This window comes from Exophiala viscosa, assembly GCF_022695815.1.
Source record: "Exophiala viscosa unplaced genomic scaffold EDD37scaffold_5, whole genome shotgun sequence".
Classification (NCBI taxonomy): Eukaryota; Fungi; Ascomycota; class Eurotiomycetes; order Chaetothyriales; family Herpotrichiellaceae; genus Exophiala; species Exophiala viscosa.
In genome coordinates, this window is record NW_026944357.1 from 56,381 (window position 1) to 79,102 (window position 22,722).

Here is a 22,722-nt window from a genome sequence, read left to right on the forward strand (position 1 = left end):
TGTGGAAGTGGCTGCTCGATTGGTGTCGCATCTCAACCAGGGTTTTGGGCTTCAAGATTGGTTTGATTGCGCCAATTAGCCACTCACAGTTGGGTTTTTCCGAGACCAAAGTCTCAGTTTGACTTTCATAGTAGGGCCGAAATGTCACTCCGGATGGGCGGGAGGCTGCATCCACGAGGCGACATTATGGGGTCTCGACTGCCTATCTCCCTCATATCGTTCCTGAATCCTGACCATAACATACCTAGGTAGCCTTATCACAGTGTGGGAGGATAGAGGGTTGTCGACCTTTGATCAGCTATCGTGCGAAATCCTTTTCAATCCCTATGCCAGGCAGGCAAATCCTTCTCCGGGATGAGTCTTCCAAGCTGAGCAGATTTAAGACCTGATACATGACGATATGCCTCCTCAAAAATGTTGCCTCAAACTCTAGGTACGCACAGATTCCACTTGTCCCTTGCATCCGATCAGTGTCCTGCTTGGCGCGTTACACTGATCTGTCGAATGCTCTTAAACCTCCCTGAATTAGTCGAGCAACTCCATCGAGTACTTGCTTGGCAGTTTCTTGTCGCGGAGTCGAGTTGTATTCTACGGGTAACATAACGGCATTTAGGCCGTAGGGACCACCTGCTCTCTGTGCAAAATCTGCGACCCGCCGAGTCTGCCTTGTCGCATGGATTCAGAGACCAAGACCGAGTGAGTTCCTTCCTGAGATTGCGGGCCCGGAAAAGGTGAAACCACACAATTATGACGCGACAATGTATCTTCCTGTCCGAACCTAGTTACTACTTATAAGGTCATGGTAATGGACAACAGCAGAAAAGCATTGGGGCCACTTCGAATGATTGCGACGTCTTTCGGGCCCAACCAGGAGTACGACAACCAGAGTCTGCACTTGATACACTAAGCGTGAATTCTCATAGGAGAAGATCATAATGTCGGTTCTCGCTCTCGCTGGACGATCACGTCCAATCTCGAGAACTAACAGGTGGCAGCGCGGTACGAACTGGTAGGAAACTCCCAAAAGACGCGCACAAGCACCAGATCGAAAGAAGTAGTGACAGTCTTCTCTTTTGGTAGATATATACATACAGTACGACAAGGGTCGCGCCCATCTTTGATAGAGGTTGATGCGGGAGCCCTGATCACAAACGGTGATGACCCAAATGTTCATGGGGCAGTGCATCAGGCTTTTAAGGATGAAAAAGTCTATCGAGGGAGTCTGGGCGCCAGAAACCCAATCCTCAGGGTCCTCTCGTGCCTCTCTAAGTGGTACTGTATGGGATGGAGCCCCTGACACGCATTCCTTTGGGACCCTGGTCAGACTTTTTCGTCTTAGTGTTGATGGAAGCGAATTCTCCATTCACCCCAATGCGCGCATGACAGGATCGAGGGCTGTCAGCACACGTACAGTACTGTACAGTATCTACGTTGACTACTGGTAAACTGCTCCCTTTCAACTTCGACGACACAGAAACGGCATGCGCTCATTTGCATAGTATTTACTCCCTCCTGGGCTGTATTTCTTCGATACTCTCGCTATTGCTAGGACCTGCTGGTGGGACCCTCCCTTGTTGAATTTAATTGTCACGGAATACGCAATCAGGTCATCTCCAGTTGACCCCCCAGACACCGTCCTGATTCTATCAATTGCCGACTGCAATATATGCCGATGGACGGCCTGCTACTCAAAACGGCGACGTGATGCGCGACTCCAAGTCCATTCTTGCACGGCCATGCCCACTCTCTTCCTACCGCAGCCTTCTGCTGGTGGCAGGCCTGTTACCACAGTTTGCTTTGGCCTCAAGCCAAAGTCCTCAACCGATCGTCGCGTCCACGAATACGGATTTTCTGGGTTATGATGGCTCGTGGTCCACGGTCAGCATCCGCGTAGGATCGCCCGACCAGTGGCTGGACGTTCTGCCGAGCACAATAAGTCAAGAGACATGGGTAATCGGTCCAGCTGGGTGTGATAATACCACCACATGCCAGAATAAACGAGGAGGCCTGTTCGCTGCAATGGCTTCAACCACCTGGGTGGCGGAAGGCCTCTACGAACTCGACTTCGACACTCGCCTGGGTGATCAGGGGTACGGGTACTACGGACTCGACACCATCGCCCTCGGCGACACTACCTCTGTCACTGAGCAGATCATCGCCGTGGTGAACTCCACAGATGAATGGATCGGTAATCTTGGCCTTGGGGTTCAAGATACTCGTTTCAGTGGGAGCGAGAACAATCTGCCGTTCTTGTCGAGCCTGGTTGAAAACGGGAGCTACATTCCGAGTCACAGTTACGGCTATACGGCTGGGGCTTCCTATCGTAAGTCCTGCAATGAATCCTTGCTGGTGTACCCACTAATCTCGATACTAGGCCTCAAAGGTGTCCCAGCTTCGCTCGTTTTTGGGGGCGTTGACGCAAACAAATTCATTCCAAACAGCGCCACATTTTCATTGACCTCCAACTATTCTCCTGTCCTTGCTATCAATGAGATAATAGTCTCCTCGTCGGCCTCGAATGGCGGCTCTTTGCCTTCCAACTGGGATGCGAACCCTGTCAGTCTGCTCCAAGCTAGTCAAGCTGGCTCCAATCTATATACGATCGATTCATCTACACCCTTCCTGTGGCTTCCGGAGTCAGCTTGCGATGCTTTCGCGAGCGCTTTGAACCTGACATATGACGACAACCTCCAGCTATACTTGTTCTCAAATGACAGCTTTTCATCTCCGGACCTCCTCGCTTCCTGGAACTTGACCTTCACCTTCGCACTCAGCGACACGACTGGGTCCTCGGACGTGATCCAACTCACGCTACCATACGATGCATTTAACCTACAGCTATCATATCCTTTTCCCAACCTCGCCGCCAACTCTTCCTCTCCCGCAACCAATTATTTCCCTCTTCGGAAAGCAGCAAACTCAACCCAATACACAATCGGCAGAGCTTTCTTGCAGGAAACCTATCTTACTGTGGATTATGAGCGCAACAATTTCTCTATTTCACAGGCCATTTTCACTGAAGAAGCTGTGAACAATGTAAACCTGTTGGCGATCACTCGTCCGAGCAGCAGTATATTCCCTGGACCTAAGACTGGCAGCTCAGGCATTACAGCCGGCCAAGCTGCAGGCATCGGCGTTAGCAGCGCCATGACTGTCTTGCTGGTAGCGGCATTGATCTGGTGGCTGTGCTTCAAGCGAAAACGCTCCAAGAAAACTACCACGTCCGAAAAGCCCATGAAGCGGAGCTTATTCGCCAGACTACACCGTGCGCCCCAATCAAAGACATCGTTCTCCGAGCTTCTCGGCGATAGGCGGCAGCCTACAGAAGTCCCTGCCGATGCTTCAGCAACCCGGTACGAAATGTCAGGAGATACACCTATTGAGATGCCAGCGGATCCCGTATCCCCCAGATATTTGGCGACCAGTGCTGATAGCGAGCAAAGAACGTCCGGCCTCTTGAGAAACAATCCCAGACGCCTAGTAGAGCTCGAGAATCAGGATTCATCAGCAAAGGCAGCCGAGGCAGCCGCTAGCGATAGGTCGGTGTCCCCCGTACCTCCATATTCGCCGGCCGAGATCAGCGACAATCATTTTAGCAGCAGCGGTGTCAGTCCTCACAGTGTCCAACACAGTCCCGGCTTTGGCACCGCATCATCTGGAGAACAGGGTATCAGCCCGATTGCCGCCAACAGTCAGCGAAACTCCAGGCAGCTGAGCAGCGGGTTTGGAGTGCCCAGCCCAATATCGCCACAAGCAACGTCTACGGCTCCACAACATGCTACACAACTCTCAAGCGACAGCCCCTCCATGAACACCAATCGTAACAGTCTCATGATACCTCAATTGAACGGACGACCTCCATCTCGGTCGCCGAGTACAGGGAGCAGATTCGTGGAGGAAGGCTTGACCACTGTGGCAGATGACCGGCAGCCTACTTCCGCCCTGAGGCCGGCCTCTCAGGGCAGACGATTCAGTTGGGAACAATGACGTTCCACCACAATTCCTACAACTATTTGTGACGATTTTGAATGACTTGAATGTCTGTAATGATACTGCCATAGTCCGGGAGGATGGAATGGTCTCAACTTGCCAGTTTTGGGGCGTAAGTGAGATCTTGTGGCATCACCGTTTTTGTGCTCCGCAATAATGAAAAGCGGTTTCTCATCCATCTACACGTTGGACAAGTTAGACCCTAAACAGAAGCGTATTTGAATGTTGCCATGCCCGGTGACCTTGACCTTGCTAAAAGCTACCAGAATCAAGTGACCTAATATAGGTGAATAGAGGAACTTGCGCTGGTTTGTGAGTGTGTCATTGTGACTGCTTAGTGTTCATAAGGCTGCTGAGGCCGCGGCAAGGCTGAGAAACCTCCAATTCGTACGTCACCCCCAAGTCCTTAAAACACCAAAACGTCTACCCACGAAGTGATTGAACGCGTCAAGAGTACAACGCCGATTGTGCTCGCCACCGATCGTCCTGAGCTATCATGGCCTTGCGCGACTGCTTACGATTTCCTTAGAGACCAAAGGTCATGGCGCTCACGAGCTGGAAACAGTTCCCATTCTTCAATGTGTCCCAGGTGCCTGTACCTGCGGACGAAGATGGGTCGTACGTCTTCGATGTACGTCTTACCTCGAACACACGATTGTCTCTCGCTAACCTCGTCTGCAGAATGACACTGTCTCTATCGCCACCGGCACCGACTCTCTCTTTCTAGGCTCCTCCGATGGCTCAGTCCGAATCCTATCACGAGCACTCAAGGTCGTACGTACCTTTCAGGCTGCGGATGCCCATGATGTTTCGGTCACGCATATAAGGCAGATACCATCTACGCCCTACCTAGTCACCATCTCGGAAAATCTGTCAACAGATCCGTCGTTAAGAGTATGGGCCTTGGACAAAACCGAGAAACGGACAGGGGCACCTCGATGCCTATGTACAGTTGGCGTTCAGAATGGCAGGAGACAATTCCCAGTATCGGCACTCGTTGTGCTGGACGATATGACCCAGGTTGCAGTCGGATTTGCCAACGGATCCGTCACTGTGATTCGAGGGGATTTCATTCACGATCGCGGCACCAAGCAGCGAACAGTTTATGAGTCCGAAGATCCAGTCACAGGATTGGAAGTCCGACAGGGCGCCACCAAAGTGCTGTACATTGCAAATACGGCAAAAATATGCAGCCTGGTCATTTCTGGCAAAGGCCAGGGCCAACCAGTGCGGACAGTCGACAATCGAGGCTGCAATGTAGGATGCATGACTCAAGATCGCGAGACAGGCGACATAGTCGTTGCGCGAGAAGACGCAATCTACAATTACGGTCCGAACGGACGAGGACCAAGCTATGCCTTCGAAGGCCCCAAGAAGTTTGTGAAGATGTACAAAGAGTATATCGGTCTGGTATGTCCGCCACGAGTCGCACAGATGTCAAAATCAAAGACGTTCAGGAGACTTGGAGGTGACGAGATTGATGAATTGTTCAGTAGCTCTTCTTTCACGCTGCTGGACACTGATCTCAAGTACATTGCCCACACCGAATCTTTACCGGCGCAGGTGAAAGATGTGTTCGTCGAGTGGGGAGAGCTCTTTCTGCTCACCATCGAGGGAAAGCTATACAGATATCAAGAGAAAACGCTACAGCAGAAGCTTGAAATCCTCTATCAGAGCAGCCTCTACATTTATGCTATCAACCTGGCACAAAAAGCGGGTGCGGACAAGGTTCAGCAGAACATCATATTCCGAAAGTACGGAGACCATCTTTATCAGAAAGGCGATTATGACACGGCCATGCAGCAATACCTGAGGGCCATTGATAACACGGAACCATCACAGGTCATCCGGCGTTTCTTGGACACTCAGAGGATCCACAACCTCATTGACTATCTAGAAGAGCTGCACGAACATGACAAGGCGACTGCTGATCATACTACATTATTACTGAACTGTTATGCTAAGTTGAAGGACACGGATAAATTGGATGCATTTATACGCGCTCCAGGAAGTGCGAAATTTGACATTGATACAGCTATTGCCATGTGCCGGCAGGGCGGATACTTTGAACAAGCGGCGTATCTTGCCACGAAACACGGCGAGAATGAATTGGTCATAGACATCTTGATCGAAGACTCGAAGCACTACGCAGAAGCCCTCCAATTCATATGGCGCCTCGAACCTGCTGCAGCCTATCCTGTCTTGATGAAGTATGCTCGGAGTCTGATTGAGCATTGTCCTCAAGAGACTACCAAGCTGTTTATCGAGTATTATACCGGCAGATACGCCCCGAAAAAGGACGTTCCAGCAGTGTCTGAAGTGCAAGCACAGACTGGGGGCGGTGCCTTTGAAAAACTTTCCGCTCTTTGGACCTTGCCTTTCATGAATCGATCATCCACAGCAAATGGAGCAGTGCCAGCCATCGTCGCACCTGAAATGACCGAAGAGGTCGATGAGCCGGTCGAGCAGCCTCCAGCTTACACCATACCACGCCCTCGCAGCGCCTTCTCGGCATTTCTTGCACATCCGGCCGAGTTTATCACATTTCTGGAAGCTCTCGTGCTTCAGGATAATTTGTCGAAAGCAGACAGATCGGACCTCTCGACTACTTTGTTTGAGATGTACTTAGAGAGTGCCAACAGTGCACACGACCCTACAGAAAAGGAGAAATGGCAGCTCAAAGCCATCAGTTTGATTGCAGACAACAAGACTGCGTCTCTGGATGAATCTACTATCGACACCTCGAACGTGCTGCTTCTGTCTTCGCTCACCAAGTTTTCAGCAGGTACGACTCTGGTGCGAGAACGGGAGAATCTTTACGCCGACATATTTCGTTCATTCACCTCGGCGAAGGACACGTCTGGTGCGATATCATCACTGAAGAAGTACGGACCTAAAGACCAGTCTCTGTATCCCCTTGCCCTTGGCTATTTCTCTTCGTCAGCGGAAGTGCTTAAGGAGCCGGGCGTCCAAGATGAACTTCAAAATGTGCTTCGAACAATCGATCAAGAAAACCTCATGGCGCCACTCCAAGTGGTCAAAGTCCTGTCACAAGGTGGTGCCGTCACGATGGGCATGATCAAGTCTTACCTCTCGGACAACATCCGGAGGGAAAGAAAAGAGATCCAAGCCAATCGACGTCTGATCGACTCTTATCGGACAGAAACAACCGCGAAGAAGTCGGAGCTGGCCGATCTCGAAACGAAGGCGGTCGTCTTTCAAGCACGGCGATGTTCGTCGTGTGGAAGGAACCTGACCTTACCGACGGTTCACTTCATGTGTAAACACTCGTTTCACCAGGAATGTCTGAACAAGCCTGGGGTGGGCATGAAAGAGGACGACAAAGTCGATTGTCCAATCTGTAAGCCTGGCAATGATACCATCAGAGCGATCCGTAGGCAGCAGGTGGAGAGCACTGAGCAGCATGACCTGTTCAAGGCAGCCTTGGCGCGAAGCAACAACCGATTTGGAACCGTGAGCGAGTTCTTTGGACGAGGAGTCATGGGCACAGTGCCTGCAGCAGCAGAATGACCGACGGATTATGTATCATGATCGGAGATTCGAGATACTTTAATCAGTCATGCAGTCTGGAGTGCATGTGGCATTGCAGTTCTTTGGGCATTGATAGGGAGATGCACGCCAGTCTCGGATGTCAAACGGCAAGCCTAACGCAAGGCTAATGGGAAACCGATGATGCGTCTCTGCACTTATGTGCAATCGTCAGTGTCAATGAAAAGGTATTGGACACTCCTGCCCAGCCACGGACAAATTTCTCCAGCGAGGTCATTCCTGTATTTCGTGTATGAGTCGACATATTCTCTGAGCCTCCTGCTCGTCGCTCACATGTCGTCTGTTCAATACCAACATGGGCATCTAACAAATTTTTCCTATTTGTAGGGCTGTGTTCAAGGGTGTTACGGTGGTGGAGTGGATGTGGCGTGGCGGGGAACAGACGGACTGCAGTCAGTGAGGGGCTGGTGACCAGGGCCACAACAACAACAGTAACTTAGTGGGTGGTCTGTGTGGGTATGGGACACGTTGTTTCTCTTCTTAACAGTAGAGAATTGAATATCATCCGGCTGTTAGATGCGAGAGAGGCAGAACAGCTTAGAAAGAACTCAAATGCATACTGACCATTCTACAGACAGAACATATAGATAGCAACGCCTGAGTGAGTGGTGAACCACTCATAGGAGCTACCAATCAACCCTGAAATGGGCTCGAAAGAAACGGAAATATTGTACCCAGAAAGGTAGTTGTACGGTGCCTGTATGTGTCTAACTGTCATACCCCGAGGACAGTGCCGCATGCCTGTTCCCAGTCTTGTCATCTCAAGAATAAGGAACCGTGAAAGCCTGAACCTAACTAAAGGGCCTGACCCGAATTACCACATCAATACTGTACAAAAGGTTAAGAAGATCATCATCATAAACATTCTTCAAACTCACTCAGCTTGCGTATCTTTTTATTCTCCCTGTTATTATTGTTCATTCTTTCTCCTTGAACGAACCTTACGTTCCACTTGTCTCGATTTTCTCGGGGTTTCGCGTCTTGTACAGTGGCAAACGAAGATTACAAAAGCAAAGAGGCCGAGTGTGTGGCGTGGTGTGGGCGCAGTCAGCCGGCGTGTGGAAAGCAGCGCGCAATACGGATACAGCACAACGCAGCGCAGCGCAGCCGCAGGCGGACCGAGCAACCCTGGACCTGTGGACTTGGACTTGCCTTTGCCTTTGCCTTGACCACCTGCACACCGTCGGAAACCTGGAATCAGAACCATCACCACTAACTGCACCCATTGCGTCCTTGCTCGCCTACAACCCTCAATTGTCCTACATACTCCGTCAGACGACCTAATGACCTTCTCTTGCTCGTGGAAATTTCAATGACAATCTCACTCGACTATCCATAAACACCGCCGCTTTCTTGGTCGCGCGAGCACATTCTTCCCCGTCCGACCTCACCCCGGTCAACAAATGTTACCTCATTTGTGTCATCAGTTGTATGCACCACTAGGCTAAGCCCATGACATTATTCCTCACCGCAGTCTGACACCATCAACCTTTATCCTCTTTCCTCCACTCTCCAGTCATGGCGGACACCGATCAAGCCATTGCGGAGGTCTACCGCAAGATCGAAAGAGAAAAGGCCCTTATCAATGCAGCTACGCATATGCGACAGTCCACAAACAATGCTGCAGTTCAGGCACGTGTAGACAGCAACATCCGTGATGGGAGGCGGAACATCAGCTATCTCGAAGACAAACTGCAAGAGTTGCAACTGCGTAAGCGGGGAAGAAGCGATGAGGGCGCTCCCACCCCACCGGCTCATGGCGGTGGTGGCTACCAGACACCCGATGGTCGCGGTCAACGACAATATAACGTCCCAGCACCTCCTCCTAAAGATGGGCGAGGAGGATATGGCTCACGGGATAGGGGTGACTACGGTGATGCCGGCCCTGGCGGTTACAGCCAGGGTAATAGTGGCATGATGCCACCGCGCGCTCCCTATGGGGATCCTCGACCGTACAGCGCTCCTATACCTAAAGCGCGGCCGAACTTCTCGAAACTAGGTATGATGCGCCATATTGAGACGTTCTTGAGAATCTACTGACCCTGTCGCTACAGATCTGATCAAATATGACACTCCATATCTCGGTCCCAAGATCCAGCTCATGCTCTCGCAGCTGGAATTCAAGCTCTCTGTGGAAAAGCAGTACAAGGCTGGTATTGAAAAGATGGTGCGGCTTTACCAAGACGAAGGCGATCGAAAGAGTCGATTGGATGCAGAAGGTCGTCGCATTGAGAGTACACAAAAGATCCAGTTGCTAAAACAGGCATTGAAAAGATATATGGATCTTCACGTTGATATTGAGACGCCTGATGCTGATGATGGTGAGCAAATCCTTGCCTGAGGTAGCTCTGCATTGGAACACTGACTCGGTTTAGATGACAGCCTGAATGCGCCCAACATGAGGAAACCTTTGACAGGTCACCTGGAAATGCGGATTCATGCAATCAAAGACGTCGACCATGCCGCATCTTCACGATTTTCGAGAGGCCCCGAGACGTTTGTTATCATGAAAGTAGAAGACAACATCCGAGCAAAGACCCGAGCCACGCGTACGGACAAATGGACCGAGGAGACTCACAATGTTGATATCGACAAAGCAAACGAGATTGAGCTGACAGTGTACGACAAAGCGGGAGATCGGCCAACGCCTATAGGGTTCCTTTGGATTCGCATTTCGGACATTGCGGAAGAAATGCGTCGTAAGAAGATCGAGTCCGAATTCCAGCAAAATGGATGGGTGTCTGCGGACAAGATGGCAAATGGTGGTAGTCCCGGGAAACCAGGCTCTGAATTTCAACAATCCCAGTCTGCGCCGTTCATGCCGCCAGGTGATGGTGCAAGTGCTGGTCCAGCTGCAGGATTCGCCCAAGACGCACCACACGCTCCCTCTGTCTTTATCGATTCATGGTTTTCATTGGAACCCGCCGGTAGGATTCACCTAACGATGAGTTTCCAGAAGCAAACGGGTGCTCGACGACCATTTGATATTGGCCTCAACCGTCAAGGAGCCGTTCGCCAGAAAAAAGAAGTTGTGCACGAAAAGCAAGGCCACAAGTTCATCAGGCAACAATTCTACAATGTTATGCGCTGTGCACTTTGTGGAGACTTCCTCAAGTACTCGGCTGGTATGCAATGTGCAGATTGCAAGTACACTTGTCATACCAAGTGCTATCCCAAGGTCGTCACCAAGTGTATTAGCAAAGCCAACTACGAGACCGATCCGGACGAGGAGAAGATCAACCATCGCATACCCCATCGTTTCGACAACTTTTCAAACATTGGGGCTAACTGGTGTTGTCATTGTGGTTACCTGCTGCCGCTTGGCAGGCGCAACGCGAAGAAGTGTTCAGAGTGTGGTCTCACTTGTCACACCCAGTGTCAACATTTGGTTCCGGACTTCTGCGGCATGTCGATGATCGTCGCAAATGAGATTTTGGAGACTATCCAAAGAACCAAGCATCACAACAAATCTTCGTCTGTCAGTTCTGGCGTGAGCAGTTCCGGCCTCAGCAATCGAACATTGAGACCCAACTCAGGCAGACCCGGGCCAACATCACCGACTCAAAGTTTCATCTCCGAAACCCAGACCTTGACTCCATCCGTCTCGAACCAGTCATATGATCAACATCCCGAGCCACAGAAACCTTCAGCAGCAGCGATAAGTGCGGCTCATAATATGCTGTACAACCAGACGCAGCAACCTCCGGCCCAGCAACCGCAGAGGCCATTGCAACAGAGAGCTGTCTCTGCAGCCGCTGTGCAAGCGGCGGCGGCGGCAGCTGCTGCGACGAGTCGTCCATCATCACAAGCATACAACCAAAGCTTTTCGGACTACAATCCGCACAGTCCGCAGAAAGTTCCGGTTGATCGCTATGCCAATGCTCGACCCCCTGTTCCGGAGGCACAGCCACCGCCACATGCCTCTTACGATCCTCGAGCTTACCAACAATACGACCGACAACCTGTACAACAGCAGATCCCTCAGCACCAAGCGCCTCAACAAGCCGTCGTTCCGCAACAGAGGCCTCCACCACCAACTCAACCAAGTTACCAACCGGCTCCCATAAAGCCTCCACCACAAGAACAAAGAGTTGCAAACCCACCATCTGGACGTGGATCCGGTCCCAGAATCGGCCTAGATCACTTCAACTTCCTTGCCGTGCTAGGAAAGGGTAATTTCGGTAAAGTCATGCTGGCAGAAGCTAAGAGCTCGAAGAAACTGTATGCCATCAAGGTCTTGAAGAAAGAATTCATCATCGAGAATGACGAAGTCGAGTCGACAAAGTCTGAGAAGCGAGTGTTCTTGATTGCAAACAAGGAAAAACATCCATTCTTGCTCAACTTACACGCATGTTTCCAGACCGAGACAAGAGTCTACTTTGTAATGGAGTATATTTCTGGAGGTGATCTCATGTTACACATTCAGCGTGGACAATTCGGTCTTAAGCGAGCTCAATTCTACGCTGCGGAGGTTTGTTTGGCACTCAAATACTTCCATGAAAATGGTGTCATCTACCGAGATTTGAAGTTAGACAACATCATGCTCACCTTGGACGGACATATCAAGGTGGCTGATTATGGTCTTTGTAAGGAAGACATGTGGTATGGTTCTACAACATCGACATTTTGCGGTACGCCTGAATTTATGGCTCCCGAAATCCTTCTGGACAAGAAGTACGGTCGTGCAGTCGACTGGTGGGCATTTGGAGTGCTCATCTACCAAATGCTTCTTCAGCAGTCACCTTTCAGAGGTGAAGACGAAGACGAGATTTACGATGCAATTCTGGCCGATGAGCCCTTGTATCCGATTCACATGCCGCGCGACAGCGTGTCAATTCTTCAGAAACTGCTGACCAGAGAGCCAGAGTTGCGTCTAGGTAGTGGACCTGGGGATGCACAAGAGATCATGAGCCACGCCTTTTTCAAGGGCGTCAACTGGGACGACATCTATCACAAGAGAGTACCGACGCCTTTCAAGCCTACGGTTAAGAACGAGAAGGACACGAGCAACTTTGACCAGGAGTTTACCAGTGTGACGCCAGTCCTCACACCAGTGCAGAGTGGTAGGTACATGTGGAACACATTGGCAACTATGACTGACTTTTTATTAGTGCTTTCACCGGCTCATCAAGAAGAATTTAGAGGGTTCTCATACACAGCCGATTTCGTCTAGGAGAGGAACTCGAGGTCAGGGATTGAGACTGAAACGACAGCTCTTACGGAATACGAAGATGCTGTTGCCGTAGAGGATTCCTCTGGTGACAGGCTCAGACTGGCCAATTTTTACAATCTCAAGGACGAGGCCAGGGTCGAACGACCCGGTATCTTGGCCGACACACACCGCCGAAGCTCCACGGTGTGATCTGAAGAGATCGAGACGAACTGCCCTCGGCTATGCTCCGATCCCAGGTACATGCTGTCCAAAGGAAGACACGGATGATCTGGACCGTGCCCAATGTCGGTCTCAGCATATCACGAGTCGTGTTGTTCGAGTCAGAAGGTCATACACGCCCATCAATGGTGCGTGACTGCTTGACATGAATCATGGAGTCAAGTTGCGTATGAGTACAACCTTCACCGGAACGATCCGAGAGGTGGTCAAGAGCAATAGTGGTCGGAAGATGAAGACGTGTCATGATACGAACGCAGACGAATGCCTTGTGAGGCCGGGTTGGAATATATGAATACAGACGCGGCGTTGTGCCCTAACACGTATGAATTACGGGTGGGCGGCAATGTTGCACGACGCTCCATGGGAGCGACACGAAGAATGACATGGATGAAGTGTGAGATATTAGAGCAGCGGTGACATAGAGTCAATTCTTATCAAGTCTAGAAGTTGTCAACAAACAGTGACTCTTGTCAGATTGTGCAAGATGAAGAATCTGCTTGACCCAGGTGCAAGTAGGGGGGCGTCCTGCCGTGTAGGCTGGATGGGATTCGTCAAACATGGCAGTCACTCTGGCATCGGCAAGGCATACAAGGCAATGTTCATTGAAATGTTCTTACCTGGACAGGCCCAGCCTAACATGATCAAGCATCATAGGATCCAGGAAAACAACTCACGGGCAATGTTGGGGGCTGTGCTATTCCCGTCTTCAGACTCTTGGTACATTGAGGATTGCCTCACACAGTGTCTTCATGAAGGCTTAAGAAGGCAGTCGCGAGGCTCCGCGTCATTATGATATTCATTCATGCCTCAAATAGGAATAGACTATTTTTTGGCTGATTTCTTTGCCTTTATGAGATGTCTCCTGCACTTCGTCCTCAATCTCCTCACGTCAAACGTCAACCCTCCAGCAACGGCAATTTCAATACTCATGGAATAATCATCTGCGTCTTTTCTCTCTGCTATTATGCTCCGCCTACCGCCATCAAGCAGTCTCGTCTGCGGCATCACCTCGCTGGGGCCTTGCCCTTTCCCTCCTCCTCTTGTTTTTGAGCCAGCCTGAACTTCCTTTCTTTTGCTGGCTTGACTACGGCAGTCTCATAATGCCTCCACAGCCTATGTTTCGGTCAGAACATCAATTGTCAGCGCTTCTGCATTTGTAGCACTCACGGAAAGACCGCATTCTCGTAGAAATACTCGAAGGCAGTTGCGTCATCCTCCCAGTCATTGAAGTGAAATGTCAGACAGATGTTGATTGTCTGGGCCAGGTCCTCGCTGATGTCTTGCAGTTCTACCTGCATTTCGTCGTCAAGCAGCCCGTCCTCATCGATAGTGAACGATGACTCGCGTCCGTTGAATCTGAACAAACCGGCCCGTTTGTTCCCCTCATCTTCACGTCCTACTCTTTCTACGGCCCGATCCAGTGCCAATTCAAGCAGAAACAGTCCAAGCCGCCATGTAGGTACGTCAGGATGGCTTGTCGCTGTACTACACCACGACCGGCCTCTTGGACCTTGGAAGTGACGTGTACAGTGAACACTGAAAGTGAACCTACCCTTCCGGGCTGGCAATTCCTCGAATCGGTGTACGGAGCATCCGCAAACATCCTCTATCCAAGTCGAGCGCAGGAAGAGGAAAGCAAATTCGGTGAGCTCGTATCACAATTGAATTTGTTCTGCTTTGGAAATGGAGGTGCGACCAGTTGTGACTAGGCTGTGCTTGAGATTGCGCACCTCTCGCGCGCGACATTCGGCTTTTTCAAGCGCCACAAAGTACGCCGGATCACCATCTGATACTGCAGTCGCCCCAACTCGAGGTCCCTTGCTCAAATGGACTGTAAAACAATTTCGGTAGCCCAGAGTCTTCGACTGGGAGCGAGCATGGACTTGCGTTCGAATGGTGTCTTCAAGGCAGCTTTCAACCAGCATCTGTGACCGATCTTCCGGCGTCACGCCATGATCGAGGTGTATGTCGAAAGCCACCTTCTGTTCTCTTCCGAGGTTGATCATGGCCTTCCGCAATGCTTCACCTTGCGCTACAAACTGCGAGCTGACCTTGGGCAGCAATATTCCCGCAGCGAACTCCGTGACCTTTGCCTTGATTTGGGAATTATCGCCTCTACGATGATGGGTGACAAATTCTCTTTGAGCGAGGACTTGAAGACTGCGGACATCCTTCCATATTGAGTGCAGATGCTTGTCGAAGATCTGATTTCGGTACAGCACAGCTTGCACCCGCTTATAACTCTCCTTGAAATCTTGCAGATTGACTTGCAATTTTTGTGCTGCAGTTATAAGAGGTCCCGATCCGCGCCTGGTATGTGCTCTCCATTTGTTTCGCACCTTGACGTAGGTGAACCCGTATAAATACCTGAATTCCTCTTTGATTTCTTTAGCATCGCGGCGAACGTTAGATAGCAGATCGATGATCTTCTGCTTTCCATTTTGCCCCCAATATGCCTCTAGCAGAGAATCCGTCCAGGGTCCTGGCTTGTCAATGTACCAGAACCTTTGCCATTCATACAACTCGTCGATAAGTTCTTCGACCTCAATGCACAGCGGAATTAATTTCTGGCAGTATCTGTTCCAGTCGTCGACATCTAGCAGGATCTTCTCTATGGCATTGCGGATTGTCACAAGGAAGCCAACAGCTCCGAACGCAAAACTTATCGGTTCTGCCATCATGAGATATTTTGCTGTCAAAAATGCAATGATGCATCAATCCAAGTTGAAGAGGTCGTGTCGAAGCTGACGAAGCCGTCTTATTCATGATAACCATGTGCGCCATTTGCTTCAGCACACCGGTCTTGCACAATCACATTCTCCGTGAACATGATTGGGCAGTAAGCTTTGGGATTGGCAAGGTTGGGTACGTATGGATTTCGAACAGGGTAATACGGTGCATTAACTCACCCTGTGACATGCCATGTCTAACCAGGGCTCATCGCCTCATCTTGTTAAGGCTTATCGGTTGTGGACAGCCGCTGAGAAGCCTCTTTGCAGGGTGACTAAATTGTCGCGCAACTCTTCATCAGTGACAGTGCGGCAACCCAAGGCAAGGCTTCCTACAGTACATCAGAGATATTTCGCCGTCACCGTGGTGAGTCTCGACCCGAAAACGACAAGTAAACAACGTATGACACAAGGCCGTGTTTCTCATCTCCACCAGCAACATCATCAGCATGCAACACGCAAGTTTCCATCCGTTGGATATTTATGGCCGCCTGACTTCTACGATAATGCGTCTTGAGAGCCTCAGTGATACCATCGAAGAACATAACGCTCCGGACTCTGTGGAGCAAATTAAGGTGGACGACTTTCTCCTAGATGTCCGGTCATGGGCTGCAGATGCTCGCGTCGACGACGGATCTTTCTCCGCTCTTGAAAGCGTACCATTATGTGAAAAGATAATGTCTGCTCTTTCTGAAATAAGGGACGGCACCCATACATTGCAGGACCAGGTGATGCACGGAAGCCTTTTGCGTGAAGATCCCTGGGTCGATATGCAGGATGCTTGTCAGACACTTCGGTCTACAGTGAAGGCCATTCGCCTGGCGCAGGCTTCGGCCGATGGCAAGGGACCCTATGCAGACCTGAGAGACCGAGTGAGCCGGGTGAGGGAGATGGTTGCGAAGAATATCGGTCGTAGATTAGGCCACGATATGCAGCGTTCATTTCAGTTTGACACTAGCCCTAAGAGTCGAAATGAGCGCATCAAGAGTTGGAACTTCGATTTTGGTAAGTGTGCTGTACTTCGATCCAGAGCAGCAACGACTGACGATATCAAGATGACTTGGAGAGGGATGAGCCAGAGGATCTGGATATGAGCAGCAATCCACCGCCTCCAATCTCTACACCGAAAATGCCAAAGATCGTTGGTTCGTCCTCAGAGCAGACCAAGGGCAAGTCTGCTGCCGGCTTCGGGACCCCGAGTCCAGGCATTGAAGAGGATGCGCCACGGCCTCCCTCGTTTGTACTTCCACAGAGACAGCGGAAGCCATAGTCGATGGTGGTCAGCGGCTCAAGGTGGCCGCGGTGCCACCAGAATGTAAACACAGCCAGCTGGTAGTCCATCGTGGCCAAGGAGCCAGTTATCAAAGTTTGAAGAAAATAGGACCTTGAGTGGAAGCTGGCAGCTGATCCCCTTTGGCCACGACATGCGCGCAAAAATCTTTTCTTACATTGAGCGACAATACACCGACGAGCCGATGTGGATCCAGTGAGTATGTGCTGCCAGAAGCAAAAGGTATGGATCGTCCATCAACGTTGGCTTCAGCTTCTGATGCTCAGAGTTCCTGGATGGCGTATTTAGAAACTGTATCAGCGAGAACATAAAGCAGGAGTGGCCGTTGTAACGTTGCCCGTGGAAAATAACGCACAACCCATGCCGACGCATACCCGCCGCGTGTGTCGTCAAGTTTGAAAAAGGAAAATGGACCTTTCTCAGAGGGATCCAGCAATAAAGCGTCTATACATCTAGTGAATTGGAGCGATGTGCATATTGAACTTTTATTGCGTAAAAGACTGCTCCGCATGTATCCTCTAAAGCTTTGCCGACCTTTGGCGCCATTCGCGTCTATGTATGCCGAATCAGCTCTTGTGTCGACTGCTCAATGACTGCAAATCCACCGACTTCATCGCGCTGGAATTGTACCAGTACAAGAGCACCAGCATGTAGTGCTGGATCGCCATTCTCTCCGCACAAGTACAAGAAAAGAAGCAGGAAACAAGCCTACCTCTCTCTTCCAAAGCTGGCCGGCTTAGCAGGCTTGTTGTCCAAAATCTCCTCGATCTCTCCCATGGTCTTGTCGTCCAACTTCTCCAACAACTTCAGAGCTCCGAGGTTGTCAACGATCTGCTCGACCTTGGTGGCGCCGAGGATGACAGTGCTGACGTTAGGGTTCTTCGCGGCCCACGCAAGCGCGAGCTGCGAGGTGTTTCCGCCCAGACGCTCAGCGATCTTGGTGAGTTTGCGGACCTTCTCGATCTTGGCCTGACCCTCGGGCTTCTGGAGGGACTCGATCATGCTGCCGAAGAAGTCCTTGTGGTTGTGCAGACGGGAACCCTCGGGGATGCCGTCGTTGTATTTACCGGTCAACAGACCTGAAGCAAGAGGCGACCAGATGGTTGTGCCGTACTTGTACTCCTGGTACAATGGGGCGTATTCGACCTCGAAGCGCTCACGGTGGAAGGCGTTGTACTGTGGCTGCTCGGCAATGGGGGCGATCAGGTTGTACTTCTCGGCAATGAGGGTCGCCTCGGTGATTTGTGTGGCTGACCACTCGGAAGTACCCCAGTAGTAGGCCAGGTTGAGGTTGCGGATGACTTGGGTGAAACCCTCGACGATCTCGCGCATGGGGGTGGCATAGTCCGGTCGGTGGGCCAGGACGATGTCGACATATGGTTGTTGCAGACGGGCGAGGGAGCTCTTGAGACCTTCGACGACGTGTTTACGGGACAGACCGCGGGTGTTGGGCTCCTTACGCCCGGTGCCGAAGAAGACCTTGGTGGACAGGACGTACTCGTCACGAGGCCAGTCGAGTTCTTTGAGGGCGTTACCCATCTCAATCTCGGATTCGCCGCTGGCGTAGGTCTGCGGGACGTTAGTATTATGCAAGACATGTATTAACGAATGAGTTGAGTACTGACCTCGGCGGTGTCGAAGAAGTTGACGCCATGGTCCCAGGCGGTCTGTAGGCAACTTCAAAAGGGGGTTAGTGACGGGGTGAAAGTGGACATGTGGCGGTCTTACTCCTTGACGATGTTGCCTTTTTGAGTGCCACCGTAGGTGAGCCAGCCACCTGTGGGAGAGATGTCAGTGAGTGCTCAATGACACGGACAAGAAAGTGGTCATACCTAGAGAGAAAACAGATACTTTCAGACCGGTAGGACCAAGGTGGCGGAACACCTATTGAACAAATGAGGTCAGTTGTGTTCAGCGATGAGGAAAAAAGTAGAAGCGTACCATGTCCTTGGGGTCAAAGGCGGATCGGACAGCCATGTTGTCTGATAGAGATCGAGATGTATGAAGTGAGGGGAGCTTGGTGGTAGTAGTAGCAGCGTTTCGTGCTGCTAGGGCTAATGAAGAGTTGTAAAGGAATTTGGGTGGTCTGGTCAGTGATTGCATAAAAGTAAAGAAGAGGAATGGAAGAAAAGCTTCTTTGTTTTTTTCTTGTTGGAAAGAGCTAAGAGGGAAGGACTATTGCACCATAGGGTATGCTTCTCTTCTCTTCTCTCTGTGAAAGGCGGTAAATAAGTCTGAGCAGCTTCGGAGGTGGGGTAAAATGAGGTACGAGATACAGCCACGCAAGACAACATGACGTTGAGATATACTGCCAGAGAGCGGTCTAACTTAGTGGCGACACTATGACATCGGAGTTTGGGTGTGTTGAGGACCCTTAACTCGTAGCAGGCGAATCGAAGAAAGCTCTCCACCACAATCATCACCGACAAGCATTGTCCCCATCCAGAAAGAAAGCCTGTACGAAGATATCCGTCTCATCGGCAGATGCCCGGACAGACATACAGCTTACTAATGTCGACCGGTGTCAGTATCCGTGATAATCGACTCTATCTCCATTGAAATCTGTCAAGCAGCATTCAGCCTGATTCCCAAGTCATCGCTAGACCGGCAGCATTGCGTACCAACTCCGTAATATCTATCATCCCCTATAGACTGAATGACTCCGGCAATGCGCCCTTCCCATCAATCACAACCTCCTTGCTGTCAGCCTGGACCACCAGCAGCCTCACCGGCTGCGTGTCACTGGGGTTGCGCCAGCGATGTGCAGTCCCTCGCTGCACGAACATGTCTCCACGAGGAATTAGTCGCTTCTCACCAGAGTCCAGTTCAAGTTCAATCTCGCCTTCCAAGACTACTCCATAGTCAATCGACACAGTACGGTGCATTGGCGACCCTCCACCTGGTGCCATGTCCACCACTCGAAACACCACGCCACCTGGAATGACAACAGGTGGATGCTCATGGAGGTACTTGTAGAACGTGTTTAGATCTGCGTTCTGACTGAAATCCGGAGATGTCGTTTGCGTCGCATAGCCCAACCCAAAGGCAGATCCTGGGTAATTCGTCCACGTCGGTACAGTCGATATAGGCGGAGCTGGTGCCGATGTCAAGTCGTCTGGATTGTCAGGATCCGGTGTCTGGAAAATCGCCTTTCCCTCCGCGTCGTGTGTCGTGATATGGCGATTGAATACAGGTAAGCCCTTGACTTCACTGGCCGGCTGTGTCATATTGGCTTGCTGATTGTTGTCACTTCAGCCAATCGTAGGCAGAGAAAATGTCACTGCTATCAAAAAAGTAGGTGTGCAACCAAGATTAAGGCTCAGCGAGGTGCGTGTATGTGATCCTCGAAGGCTTTCGTAACGTCCAAGATCGAAATGCTTTCGAGTATGGTGTACGAGTATATGCTGCGTGCTGTCCTGTGGCCTAGAGTCGATCCGGAGAACCCAAAGCGTGGGGCTGGTGCATCCACGGATATCTGCCAGTTTACCCCTCATAGTCCCACGGGCTCCGCAAAATTCCCATGAGTATGATGACGGCGCAAGTAAAAAGCTGTGTCTGCCTTTCAGATAAGGATCAGGCTGAGTCAAGATGTCGGTCACCCTCCTGATCCACGGCTGAAACACGCTGTCGTCGCCGCCGAGGGGTTTCCAGAAATTCGCAATATCGGTCAAAGTAGCGGAGCAAGATCTAGGCTTTTAGTCGCCGATCTTGAGAGTTCCATACTGTGGTGCCGCGCCAGCAATACCAACTTCTTTGGCATATTCATCCCAATGCCTGAGTAGCTCTTGTAGCTTCTCAGGCTCTTGGTTTGCCAGGTCATCGGTCTCTCCTGGATCCGTACTCAAATCATAGAGCTGCCACTTACCCGGTCCATAAGGCGCTGGAATCATGACAGCCTTCCATTTGCCTTTGCGAAGAGCTTGACGATCAAACAATTCCCATCCCATGACAGTCTGCTCGTCGTGGATGTACTCCTGATCACGACCAGACAGATAAGGCACCCACGATTTCCCTCTTATGGGCACAACGGCACGTCCCCTATACCTGTCACCTGGATGCGAAACCTTGGCGAGGTCCAACATGGTGGGCATGATGTCCATGACTGTTGCGAAGGAAGGGTCGACTTTGCCTGCCCGGCAGGACGTCAGGGCTGGGTACCTCAGAATGAATGGTACGCGTATTCCGCCCTCCGAGGAGAAACATTTGTACAGCCGAGACGGGGCTGTCGCTGCTGATGCCCAACGAGGCCCATACCAGACGTAGCTGTTGAATCGTCCGACGTTATCGAGACTGTTGTCATAATATCGGTCGATGTAGTCAAAGATATTTTCCGTCACCACGGGATACGCTTCCAGCAACAAGCCTTCCGCTCCATTGTCGGACATGAAGAGGATCAAGGTATTGTCCAACTCACGTGTTGACTTCAGATACGAGATGACCCGGCCGATTTGTCTGTCCATATTGTGCACCATACCTGCGAATGTTTCCATGGTGCGAGAGGAGAAATTGCGCTCGGCGTCGCTCAAGACCTCCCACTCCTTTGTGAGTGGACGGTCGACAGCCGGCGTGATGACATCGTGAGGTTTGGTATCAGGCGCAATGATGCCAAGTTTCTCAAGGCTCGCAAGACGTTTCGTCCTCAATGCATCAGGACCGTCATCATATACCCCGCGATAGTGCTGACAGTCGTCCTCCGGAGCTTGCAGTGGCCAATGCGGCGCGGAGAACGGAAGGTAAGCGAAAAACGGCTGTTGCTTCTGGGTCTCGTCACGTTCTTCAAAGTATTCTAATAACCTGCTGGTAAACGACTCAGAAGAGTAAAAACCTGGAGGTAGGTCTTTGGGCTCGATGATGGTGTTATCTTCGACATAGAAAGAACTATTTCTAGCCAGGATACCGGGGGTCTTTTCTTCGACCTGAGGCTCGAAGCCATAATGATTGGCAGCACCCCGCGGATTGTCAGCTGCTGCCCGACGGCTGAAAAAGACAGAACCTACAGGAAGTAGAGCAAAAGATCGATCAAAGCCTCTCTGCGACGGATAACGGTCTGGTGTCATGCCGAGATGCCACTTGCCCGACATCAGAGTCAGATAGCCTGCATCCCGGAGTAGTTCTGGTAAAGCAGCTACCCTGTCATTGAGGTAGCCTTCATACCCAGGTTGTCCTTTCTGAAACTCTTGTAGAGACTCAACCATGGCCCCAAGACCTGCAATGTCTGGAGCGGTTGTCAGAAGGAGGGTGGAGGTCCAGTAAGAGGATGAGGTCGGAACTTGCGATTATCTGTGCCAGACAGTAACATTGATCTAGTGGGAGAACAAGCAGCCGCTGCATGAAAGTCGGTAAACCTGATTCCCTCTTCCGCCAGCCGGTCAATGTTGGGGGTCTTGATCTCTCCTCCAAATGTCCCTACATCAGAGAATCCCAGGTCATCGGCGACGATGACAAGAAAGTTGGGACGCCCACTCTTGGGTGCAGACGATGCATCCTGCCCCATGATGATCAAGTAATGAAGACACTTGACAAGGTGCCTAATGTCGGCCAGCAAAAGGGCTGGAATTTATGGCTGAATCATGTTGACAATTGTCATTGGAGATAAAGGATTGGCTGCGGTAGAAGGCGTAGAAACTGGCAACCTGGAGGTCAGATACGAACACAACACGACGCTTCTTGGCACCTGTGGCTTATGTAATGCTGCCCCTTAAAAACCATACACCAGGGTGTGCTTGAGGGTAAATGTGTACTCTCCTCCG

General features: G+C 51.0%; 8 protein-coding genes across 8 annotated transcripts; 4 read left to right on the forward strand and 4 right to left on the reverse strand.

Annotated features, from left to right (window-relative positions):
* Positions 1-1,533: 1,533 nt before the first annotated feature.
* On the forward strand, positions 1,534-4,330 carry EDD37DRAFT_391000 (aspartic peptidase domain-containing protein). The gene has a single exon (XM_062812232.1). The coding sequence runs from the start codon at positions 1,705-1,707 to the stop codon at positions 3,985-3,987; it is 2,283 nt and encodes a 760-aa protein (XP_062669842.1). The 5' UTR covers positions 1,534-1,704; the 3' UTR covers positions 3,988-4,330.
* Positions 4,331-4,531: 201 nt separating this feature from the next.
* On the forward strand, positions 4,532-7,521 carry EDD37DRAFT_608977 (uncharacterized protein; the record flags this gene model as incomplete). The annotated part of the gene is made up of 2 exons (XM_062815092.1): positions 4,532-4,621; positions 4,672-7,521. The coding sequence occupies 2 exons, from the start codon at positions 4,532-4,534 to the stop codon at positions 7,519-7,521; spliced, it is 2,940 nt and encodes a 979-aa protein (XP_062669843.1).
* A 1,383-nt stretch (positions 7,522-8,904) lies between these two features.
* EDD37DRAFT_391235 (protein kinase) lies at positions 8,905-12,792 on the forward strand. The gene is made up of 4 exons (XM_062812237.1): positions 8,905-9,559; positions 9,615-9,881; positions 9,936-12,623; positions 12,672-12,792. Exons 1-4 carry the CDS (start codon positions 9,079-9,081, stop codon positions 12,731-12,733), a joined length of 3,498 nt encoding a protein of 1,165 aa, XP_062669844.1. The 5' UTR covers positions 8,905-9,078; the 3' UTR covers positions 12,734-12,792.
* A 1,164-nt stretch (positions 12,793-13,956) lies between these two features.
* EDD37DRAFT_608979 (uncharacterized protein) lies at positions 13,957-15,630 on the reverse strand (the record flags this gene model as incomplete). Its single annotated transcript, XM_062815093.1, has 4 exons — positions 13,957-14,065; positions 14,120-14,462; positions 14,505-14,556; positions 14,683-15,630. The coding sequence occupies 4 exons, from the start codon at positions 15,628-15,630 to the stop codon at positions 13,957-13,959; spliced, it is 1,452 nt and encodes a 483-aa protein (XP_062669845.1).
* A 244-nt stretch (positions 15,631-15,874) lies between these two features.
* Positions 15,875-16,951, forward strand: EDD37DRAFT_608980 (uncharacterized protein; the record flags this gene model as incomplete). The annotated part of the gene is made up of 3 exons (XM_062815094.1): positions 15,875-16,048; positions 16,095-16,686; positions 16,737-16,951. The coding sequence occupies 3 exons, from the start codon at positions 15,875-15,877 to the stop codon at positions 16,949-16,951; spliced, it is 981 nt and encodes a 326-aa protein (XP_062669846.1).
* A 729-nt stretch (positions 16,952-17,680) lies between these two features.
* Positions 17,681-18,949, reverse strand: EDD37DRAFT_564271 (NADP-dependent oxidoreductase domain-containing protein; the record flags this gene model as incomplete). The annotated part of the gene is made up of 5 exons (XM_062813999.1): positions 17,681-18,541; positions 18,598-18,649; positions 18,701-18,749; positions 18,805-18,856; positions 18,914-18,949. 5 exons carry the CDS (start codon positions 18,947-18,949, stop codon positions 17,681-17,683), a joined length of 1,050 nt encoding a protein of 349 aa, XP_062669847.1.
* Positions 18,950-19,257: 308 nt separating this feature from the next.
* Positions 19,258-20,433, reverse strand: EDD37DRAFT_391299 (RmlC-like cupin domain-containing protein). The gene has a single exon (XM_062812240.1). The coding sequence runs from the start codon at positions 20,197-20,199 to the stop codon at positions 19,618-19,620; it is 582 nt and encodes a 193-aa protein (XP_062669848.1). The 5' UTR covers positions 20,200-20,433; the 3' UTR covers positions 19,258-19,617.
* EDD37DRAFT_391298 (arylsulfatase) lies at positions 20,434-22,575 on the reverse strand. The gene is made up of 2 exons (XM_062812239.1): positions 22,247-22,575; positions 20,434-22,187 (listed from the first exon to the last, which is right to left on the reverse strand). Exons 1-2 carry the CDS (start codon positions 22,464-22,466, stop codon positions 20,668-20,670), a joined length of 1,740 nt encoding a protein of 579 aa, XP_062669849.1. The 5' UTR covers positions 22,467-22,575; the 3' UTR covers positions 20,434-20,667.
* Between the last annotated feature and the right edge of the window lie 147 nt (positions 22,576-22,722).